Genomic DNA, 10,139 nt, shown 5'->3' on the forward strand with positions numbered 1-10,139 from the left:
TGGGTATGAATGTGGGGGGTGAGAGGGTGTGTGGGGTGTGGGTGTGTGTGTGGTAGGGGTGTGGGGGGTATATATGAGTGTGTGAATATGGGGATGTGTGTATGAGTGTGTAAGCACGTGTGTATGTGAGTGTGTATGTGAGTGCAAGTGTGTATGAGAGTGTGAGAGTATGTGAGTGTGTGTTGTGTATAGGTGAGTGTATGTGTGAGTGTATGTGGGGGTATGTATGAGCGTGTGTATATGGTGATGCGTGTATGAGTATGTAAGCATGCATGTATGTGAGTGTGTGTGACTGTGAGTGTGCACGATGCTGGGGGTCCTTGCACACGCTGAGTGCCCCCACCCCCACGCCATCATTGATCTAATCTAAAGAGCACTCTGGCCTTCAGATTAGGGACTGCTCAGCCACAGAGCCAGGCTGAACTGGAACTGACACAGACTCCCTCTGACCAAAGCCTTGCTTTCTCACCTGTGAGAGGGGAACCCCACCTCCCACCATGTCCCCTGTGGCATGCCAAGGGAGCCCAGCGCTGGGGACGTCTTGACCTTCTCCTCACCTCAGTTGCTTATCTGTGACCTGCATCACCTCCCCTGGGGCAATGGGTCTCTAAGTGTTCTCCTAGCCTTGGGCTCTCCAGTGGGTGTTGAGGCAGCCTGAGGCTGTTCGTGGTTCTGGGGTGTGTCCACTTACGGTTTGGTCAAATCTGCAGGCAAGGGCCGTGCCTGGGGCACCCTTCTCCTGACTTCTGGCTTCTCCCCTGCATTCTCCACGGTCCAGCCTTTGATCCGAGCCTGAACGTTCACACCAGCTCTGGAAGGCTCTGGCAGTGTGGACAGGGACTCCAGGGTCACAGGGGTGGGCTCAGATGCTACTGCCAAGGCCACAGCAGCGCTGTCTTCTCCAAACAGACTGAGCCGCTTCCTGACACTTCCTGTGGGCTTCCTCTCTGCCTGTGCGTAAGCCTCCTGGTCAAACCTTCCACCCTTGACCTCGGTCAGTCCCGGGGCTCCTCCAGGTCTGGTCGAAGGGGACTCCTGCACCTTCTCTGATTGCTGGCCTGACATGGCTTCCTCTTCCTGGGGACTCTGATCGTCTCCAGGGGTGGCCCTGACCCTTGGAGTCCTGGGACCATCTGTCTCTGCCTGCCTGAGAACCATCTTCTCCCTCCGTGCATGGAGCCTCTTGGCCAGCTCCTGGAAGTCCGCATCAGGGTCCTGCGGCGTGGCATCCATGCGGGCAGGACCCTCTGCATCACCCCTGGGCTCCATGCTGGTCCTCTCCGGGCCCTGGTGCTCGGCTGTGCTCTGCTCAGTCGCCACCTTCTTCAGGAACGTGTCTCCACTCTCAAAGATGGAAGTCAGGTCCACAGACAGAGGCCTGGGTCTCCTCACCCACGTCTTCTCGGGAGGCGGAGGGGGCACTTTGCCCGTGACCGCCACTCCACCCGCGCCTGGCTTTGGGGACAGCAGGTACTCGCTGCACTCGCTATACACTGCTGACAGGGGCCGTCTCTTCGGTTGAGGCTTGGCCTCTGGAGCCTGGCCAGTGGGGTCCTCCACACTACGGGCCTTTGGCAAAGGTTGGGCTTGGCCTGCCTCCCCCTGAGATACAGTGGACCCAGGGTCCTGTGACAGGGAGGTCGGTCGGGGCAGAGTCACCGGGGGCTTCCGAGCCGGTAGAGCAGGCTTGGTGGCCACCTCAGGCCTGACACTTAAGAGAGATGCCTGGGTTGCCTGGGAGCTGGCCTCCCAGCTCCCCTCACAGATTCCTTTGCCCGGGCTGGGTCCGGCTTTGGTTGTTTCAAAAAAGCCCATGGTGCTAGGGCCAGATCTGAGGGAGGTGGCTTTGTTAGGTACAGAAGGGCCGTTCTGCGGGGCCTCCCCTCTATCTGCCTCTTCACCAGCTAAGCTCGGCATCTTTTTACCCGAGTCCACTTTAGCCTCCTCCTTGGCACTCTGGGCTGAAGGACAGGGCTGAGAGGTGCCAGGCCACGAGGATTTGACAGAAGTCTTCCTCTCGGGCACCTGCTCCTTTAAGAAAGGCCTCGGAGCAACGGGCAGCGGGGACAGACGGGTCTGGAGGGAAGTCTTTGTAGTTAGGATCCTGGTGGTGGGTGCCCCGGGGATGTCCCCAGCCTGGCAAAAGTAGGTCCTCTTCAGGGTTTCCTCCCGGCTGATGTCACCGAGGCCGGGCCCCGCCCTCAGGGATGCGATGGAGCCAACTTCGACCCGAGTTGCCATGGTTACGAACGTAGCTCCATGAGGATTGAGCACATCAGAAATGGAGAGGCGACTGCTTTTTAAAAAATAAAATAAAACAGTAAATTTAGCAAAGAGTGGTTGAAGGATCTCAGAATGAGGGACCAGGGGAACAGGACCGAGAGATTTTAGCACCAGATTCTTTGGGGTCTGCTCTTAGAGAGGAGCCCCCGAACCCAGTCACAGCTCAGAGAGGTGGGAATGAAGTGCCTTGTGGAAACAGGGCCCAGAGAAGTTCCCAACTGGTTCCACTCCTTCAGAACCAGACCTCCAGTCCGGGCCCATTATGCCTAGCTTCTTTCGTTCTTGTTGATTTTTGAGAGCAGGTCTCACGTAGCCAAGGCTGGCCCTCACATTCCCCTACCTATCCAAGAGTAACCTTGAGCCCACAAGCCTCCTGCCTCCTCCGCTCACAGGGTGCTGCGATTCCAGGTGTGAGCCGTTCCATGGAGCCTCAACCCTGCCTCCTTAAAATACAGCCTTTTCTAATCCTAAAAAGCATTGCATGAGTCTCCCTGCTCTCAAACTACCCTGCCTCAGCTATGACATCCATCCCCTTCCTAACTACCTCAGAGGTGGCCCAGGCCTGCAGGCGCTCAGGAGACCTGGTTAAGCAAGGACCTCCCAGGCCTGTGTGGCTCCTCTGCTGTAGGGAAGGAAGGCAGACAGATTTTGGCATTTTTCTCTTCCTTACACACTCCTAACTGCTAACAGATCCAGCAACCCAAGCTGGGAACACTGTCTCGAGTCAGCCTGGGACAGAATGGATATTTGGGACGCCTAAGAGCCTGAGGTCTTTCACCTGTACAGTTCCCTAGCAGAGCATGCACAAAAGCCCCAATGCCCACTTCAAACCAGGCTTCTCACCTCAGAGTCCCCGTGGTCTCTCAAAGCCCCCCATTCTGTGATGCACACCCAGACAGGGCATGGACAGGATGCAAATGACAGAAAAATTCTCCAGCAACCCCGCCTTCCAAACACCCAGCCCCCAGCTCAGCACCCACTCACCCAAGCTGACAGGTCCTATGCGAGGGATGCGGGGCCACCTGGGAATGTCAGCGGGGTCACAGCTCATGGCGAATGGGCTATCCACTCATGCACACGATAGACACAGCAGGGAGAAGGTGGCTGCGCCCACAGGCTGTCTCTGCAGGGCTGGGGAGACACAGAAGGACAGCTTGGTTCCGGAGTTCCTTCCGCACAGACGGTGCAAAAGCTTTCGGGTTCCAACTGCATCCGCTGGCATCTCCCTCCGGCTCTGAGGCTCACACGCCTCTCAGCTTTATATATTCACGCATAGTGCACATAGAGTACTGGGTCCTTGTAGATAACCCCCCTCCCCTGCTCCCAGATGAATATTTTACTGAGCTCCTACTGTGTGCACCAATATGAACTGGAGACCCCTGCAACCACGGGACTCAGTTTTGTGACACACCCACACACACACACTCAAGCCCACACATACATTCACGCGCACACTCACACACTGACACACTCACGTGCACGCTCATTAATGAACATTCACACTTTAATGGGATGGGGAGCCTATGAACGGGGGTACAGGTAGACTTCTGCTGCCTGAACACGGATGCCTTTCGGCCAATGCTCTCAACCTATGGGAGGTAGCCGCAGAGTACTCGAGGTGTCTACAACTGGTGCATACCTGTCATCCCAGTATATGGGAGGTTGGGGCAAGGAGGAAAAAAAATCAGGCATGAAAGGCCAGCCTGGCTACTTGATTGAGACCCTTCCTTAAAACCAAACCAAAAGGTTTCAGCCGACTAGGTCACTTTCTCTCCCATTCATCGGCATCTACACGTTGAACCTTCGAGAGGCTCCCAAAAGCCTCCACAGGGCCTTTGCACATGCGGGCTGTATCTGTGGAATGCGCTTCTTGTTCACACACAAGATGCAAACCCTGGGCCCAGCCCTTGGGCTGCAGTTCAGACATGCCTGGCTCCTCACATGTGCTCGCAGAACACTATAGATACAAGGAAGTCCACAGCTGGGCAGCCACATTGCCTGGGACATGATCCGCACTGTATGTTCAATGGCGAGATCTCAGGACATTGCGTGCCCTGCAGAACAGCCTATCTAGAAACGGCACGGAGTGGACAGTCGCTGGATGTATAAATACTTGCTGAGGGAATACATAAAGGGGGCAAGTGACCCTGACCCCCATTAAGAGGCTGGCTAACTCCAGATGCCCAGACTCTCACAACAGCGGCACTGAGTGGTCTGGATCCTCATGGCAGTCCGGGACATCAGAGCTGCAGTACCCGTCTAAACACTAGCCGACGAGGAACTCACTGTCAGACCAGATGACCCACGGGCAACCGTCCTTATTGTAGACACCGCGCTCACCTACGGTGGCCACAGTCATCTGTAGCTGTGCCAACATGATAGTGAATGTGTAGACAGAACTAGCTGGGTTGGACAGAGTGTCGCCAGGGCACTGCTGAGCAGGGATGAATGGTGTACAAATGTCAGCCACTGGGGGATCCCTAAGCCCACCCCAGAGGCCACGATGCAGATGGGAGGGAGGATGGATGAAAGCCAAAGACAAGTGTGTTGGTTCACAATCACCCATTTACATGCACACACACACACATACACACGCGCACGCATTGTACCAGGGAATCAAAGCCTTAATGAACAGATCCATGAGTTCACTAAAACTGCAAAACCACAGTTGGGGGGCAGGGGAGGGGAGGGTGCCTAAATTATCACACCCGACGTTTGAAGCCCAGGATTCTCTGGTTTCCACCGAGCCTGCTGTAAATGGCAAGAAGCTCATTCAGATGCTTTTAAACCCAACTCCGAACGCACTGCATATGCTAAGCCCAATTTGAGACGGCCGTCTCTTCCAGAACTCCGCAGAAGCCTACTCGCACTGAACTGGCTGCTATTTATTCCTGGGTGGCCTCGCTTGCTGTGTATAAATGTAGAATTGACACGCCATGTCGGCCAGGTAGCTAACAGGTCCTTAGAGAAAGGAAGGGAACGGACTGAGCCGGGTCTGGGTGTATGTGTGTGTGTGTTTGGGGGTGGGTTGTGGGTGTGTGTTACTTGCTTGTGTAGATTTCACAAGACAAGCGTCAACTCAGGTCTTATACCCATGCTAGATAAGGGTACTCCCATTCCCCGATTCATACACGACCGTGGAAATAGTGAGAATCAGAGGACAGAGATCGTCCTCTGGGAGCCAAGAGGCTAGCTAGCTGCTCGAGGAGAGCGAGCAGGGATCAGGCCAGCCCCAAGTCTAGCTGTAGCTCAGCTCACAGACTTGATTCAGCACAGCAGCTGTGCCATGCCGCCTTCAAATGGATCTGGGTGCTCACCAGCTATTTGCTGTGCTGCACCAGTGCCCGAGTCCTGGGAATGCCACCATCTGCCAAAGGACGTGGGCTAGGACTGACACCTTTCTAGTCTCTTCCGCTACATGACCTTGGATCCTCAAAGCTACCTGAGCACACTCCTCACTGTGGGGAATAGCCAAGAAGAGATTGACTAATGTCCTCTCCACAGAGCAGAGCTGCTAGGCACACAGATTTGTCCTACCACAGCCTGGGAGGCACAGTCACTGGTCAGATGCCACCGGAATGTGTGCATTTTTTTCCTTGGTCCCCACAATGGCACCTACTCTAGAGCAGGGACTGAGGACATGGCAGTGGACATTCAAGAGGACAGGAGGAGCTGGGTGATGGTGGCACACGCCTTTAATCTCAGCACTTGGGAGGCACAGGCAGGCGAATTTCTGAGTTCAAGGCCAGCCTGGTCTACAGAGTGAGTTCCAGGACAGCCAGAGCTATACAGAGAAACCCTGTCTCGAAAAACCAAAAAAAAAAAAAAAAAAAGTGACAGAGTGCCTGCCTAGCACACGAGAGAGGCCCGGTATTTGAGATTTTGAATCGGCACTGCACCACACACAGAAACACACACGTAGGCATTCCAGGTGTGATGGCACACACCTGTCACCCCAACTCTTGGGAGACTGAGACAGGGAAATTGTAAATTCGAGACAAGCCTGGATTGGAGAGGGGCCCTAAATTTTCACCCAGCCAACCACTGAGCAGTACAATCAAACTTATCTGGTCCTCCCGTGTGAGCCTGTTCCAGGCCAAGCCAGCTCGTCTCATATTCTGAACACAGTGCTTGGCTCTTCTCTTGACCCCAAGCTGGCCTCATCCTGTGGTTTGCTGACGCTGCCGGGAGAAAGTATGGCCCATATGCCCCAACCCCAGGCGAAGAGTGGATCAAAATGTAAAGTGTGGCTTCTGAAAGCATGCCTCTCTTGCACGGTGGGGCAGCTGAGGAACCACGAGTCCGTCTGTCCTAAGTGAGGACTGTTTGTTAGAGTCTGGCTTGGAAACACCTTCCCAAAGAACACACTCCTGAAAGCAAATGGCTCCTCACCCCCTCCCCTGGCCTCTAGCAACATCTGACCTGTGTGTTGGCTCTAGCTGGACATTTGATAAACGTTAGGGTCTGTATCCTGTCTGTCCCTGCTCCAGTCTTCTCCCCAGACAGGACCTGGCCCCCTGGGCTCTTCTCTGTGGCCCAGGCCAGCCTCTCCCTGCCTCTGGCCTCTGACCTGAGAGATAGTGTCCAGGACCCTTGATCGGCTCTGCCTCCCAGACTCAGCCGGAGGCTCAAGGGTTCAGTGTTAACCTCCTCTCCCTGGGCAGGCACTTCCCCAGCACAGGGTAACTTCCTGGATCCCTGATGGAGTTCTGAATCTCCCAGACAGAGGTGCTCCATCCTTGGCTACCCCTCTGGCTCCAACTCCAAGGATTTTTTTTCTCCAGCTGCCGTGGGCCAGAAGCCCACAGTCACATCCCCAAAAGAATTACATAAAGGGTTTGAGGAAGTTCACAAGTGTCCCCGAACAGGACTATTTGCCACAGCCCCTCAGAGACTGATACAAACCGTCAGACCCCCAGGCCAGCCACTGAGCTAAAGAGTGTTACAGTGTTACAGTTCATCCCCCCTGCAAGCAAACATCCGCCTTTTCAATCCCACTTGGCCAGTTCCTTCCTACAATTTGTGCTATTTTGAGACAATGTAGCCACTGGAGAACCCAGTCATCAAGCAACCTTTGTTTTCTCCAGGTTGGGATACTGGCAAACTACAGCTTGAAAGCAAAGCTAGTCCTTCTGCTTGGCTTTGTAAATAAAGTTTTATTGAGCCCAGACACCGAGACCTGTCGGGAACCACTGTCTGGGGCTCTGACTTGTCCTGTGACCCAGAGGAAAAAAGACATTTACTGCCATCCTCTGCAGAACAAATTACTCTAACATGCATACTGGGGTCCCCTCAAACACTGGGTCTCCAAGGCCATGACTGCTCCTGTGGCTGGGGTAGTATTTCAGGCTGCAGCCAGCTTCTTCCCAAAGCCTCTTCCAGTTCCACCAGAGGATTGTAAAACTGCTCATCAGGCAGCAGCAGGTTTGAAGTTTTTGTTTTTTGAGACAGGGTCTCACACAAACTCTGATTTACTATGTAATCAAGGATACCCTCCCTGCCTCAAAGATATTATATACAATTTACTCCATCCCGTACATCAAACCTGGGGCCTGCCCCGTGTTAGGCAAGCTCTACTGGCTGAGCTGTATCCTCAGTCCAGAAAGTTTGGTTTGTCTTTTAAGTTATTCATGTATGAGAGTATACACACACATGTGTCATAGCACTCACATGCATGGACATCCCAGGATGACTTTGGGACTCCAGTCTCTCCTACCATGGGACCTGGGGCTCAGACTCAGATGGTCAGGCTTGTGTGGCAAGTGCTGACCTACCTCATAGGCCCACAGGAAAACATTTAACAGCCTTAAACTCTAGCATGCCTAGGTCACAGGGCATCCTGCCACACAGCCAACGTAACCAGTGGGCACTCCAAGTGTGAACAGGAGCCTGGCACACACCACACAGCGCCAGTTCACAATGCTGTCTAGGAACCAGTTGTTGGGCTGGGCTGGTTATCTAGCCCTAGTTAGTTAGCCTCAAAACACAAGGCAATCCTCCTGCCTCAGCCTTTCAAGTGCTGAGACAGGTTTATGCTACCACACGTTTTGGGTTTTTTTTTTTTTTTTTTTTTTTTTTTTTTTTTTTTTAATGTCGAGGTATGTTACCAGTGTGTTCAGCTCTGATACCTCACATAGCATTTCCTGGTGCTTCTCAAATGCATATGATATTACTGTATGATAACCTGAGCCCTGGTCAGCCCTAGGCCCTTTGAGAAACAGAACAGTAGCAATGCCTCAGTCAGTCAAGTCCTTGCGCACATGAGGAGCCTAGAACCACAAGAAAAGCTGTGGTCTCTGTGACCGGCCACCATTGCCCACTTGGCGAGTTCCTGGCCAGCAAGTAATCCTGTGTCAGAAGCCAAGTCCAACACTGCAGCAAGATTTCCTGGGGAATCTTGCCCAGAAGACAGCGGGTTGGGTCGGAGGGGTGTGTGCTACTTCTCCAAGCCCTGCGTGTTTGCACAATGATTCCCAGGGAATGACTTTCCATGCTGACCTCCCAGCTGGAGGTCAGGGTTTGCAGCCACTCCCCTGACTCGAACCCAGCAAGCCCAGCTGGTGGACACAGGAGCCTGGTGGGCCTCACCTCCCCAGAATCTTCCCCAGCTCCACTTAAAGGCCATTATCACAAACGTGACTAGGTGGTTTCCAAGGGCAGTGCTTGGAGAGAAGGGAGTTGGCTGGGTCCAACCCAGAGGCTGCACAGGCCTGGCTTGGCCAGGGAGAGAGAGGCATGAACAAAGACGGCATCAGAGCAGAGAGGTCCCCACCCCAGGGCCCAACTCAACAATCCACGGCACAGCTCTGAATGTCAGCACTCTGTACTCTCCACAGGAAATCGGGGAAGCCATTTACGCAGCAGAGAAAACAGTAATTCCCTCTCAGGCACACATTCTGGAGGAATTGGCAGATACTGGCCCAAGAACCGCCTACGCACAAGCAAGTCCCTGCTAGGTTTAAGCGTAGCTTCCTCTCACGGATCAAAAAACGGTCCAGCCCCTTGGGAGGTTTTCATGTCCCCCACACACCCCGAGAAGAGACGGTGAAAGGAGTATATCTCGTTCACAAACAGGTCCCCTAAATGCAACGCCTCATTTCCAGGGACAGCTCTTTACCTTGTACCATCTCCATACACCTAAACATGCCTTTTACAGAGCACACACATCTCTTAGAGGAAGCCCACGTGAGACACAGTTCTCAATGCAGCCAACCGAAGCCAGCTCAGGAACAAGGCCCAGGCTGAATCCCTCACAAGGCTGGCATTCCCATCATACCTCACTCTGGCCACAGACCCTTTCCAGGGTCACTGGAAGCCCGGTGACCTTCGGAAGTGCCGGAGACCGACGGCCTGGTGCCCACGTGGCTCCGACACACAGAAAATAGCCCTTGCTCTGACCACCGCTGCCCTGCCTGCCGCTAGCTGTCACGGTTGAAACTGTAAAATACCTATCAATTTTCAGCACACTTGATTATTATTGCTGTTTCCCCCTGAAGAAAAGCCAGGTTGCTTTGGGGTTTGTAATAAAGCTTTTTTTTTTTCTTCAAACATTCCTTTTTAAATAACTATACTCGCTGGAGAGCTGACTCAGTGGTTAAGAGCACTGACTGCTCTTCCAGAGCTCCTGAGTTCAATTCCCAGCAACCACATGGTGGCTCACAACCATCTGTAATGGGATTCGATGCCCTCTTCTGCTACGTCTGAAAGACAGCTACAGTGTACTTGTATAAAAAATAAACAAAAAAAAAAAAATGAAAAAAATAATTGTACTCAACTTTTTAAAAAACGGAAAGTTAAAATTAAATAAAAAGATAATTGATCAGGAGGAACGGCTGAAGCTCACCCTTTTGTTTAAT

General features: G+C 53.2%; 1 protein-coding gene across 5 annotated transcripts in view; it reads right to left on the bottom strand.

Annotated features, from left to right (window-relative positions):
* The window catches only part of Kiaa1671 (KIAA1671 ortholog), a 130,855-nt gene that overhangs the window by 100,227 nt on the left and 20,489 nt on the right, over positions 1-10,139 (bottom strand). For 3 of the 5 annotated variants that reach the window (XM_029533606.1, XM_029533609.1, XM_029533610.1), the window contains exons 2-3: positions 3,268-3,414; positions 692-2,293 (exon numbers count right to left, since the gene is read on the bottom strand). In XM_029533606.1, the coding sequence (XP_029389466.1) occupies positions 692-2,241 (1,550 nt within the window). In that variant the 5' untranslated portion in view covers positions 2,242-2,293; positions 3,268-3,414. Of the gene's footprint in view, positions 1-691; positions 2,297-3,267; positions 3,452-10,139 lie in introns of those variants that run through there. The other 2 variants (XM_029533611.1, XM_029533608.1) reach the window with 2 other exon arrangements.

Source organism: Mus pahari, chromosome 23 (assembly GCF_900095145.1).
Source record: "Mus pahari chromosome 23, PAHARI_EIJ_v1.1, whole genome shotgun sequence".
Lineage (NCBI taxonomy): Eukaryota > Metazoa > Chordata > Mammalia > Rodentia > Muridae > Mus > Mus pahari.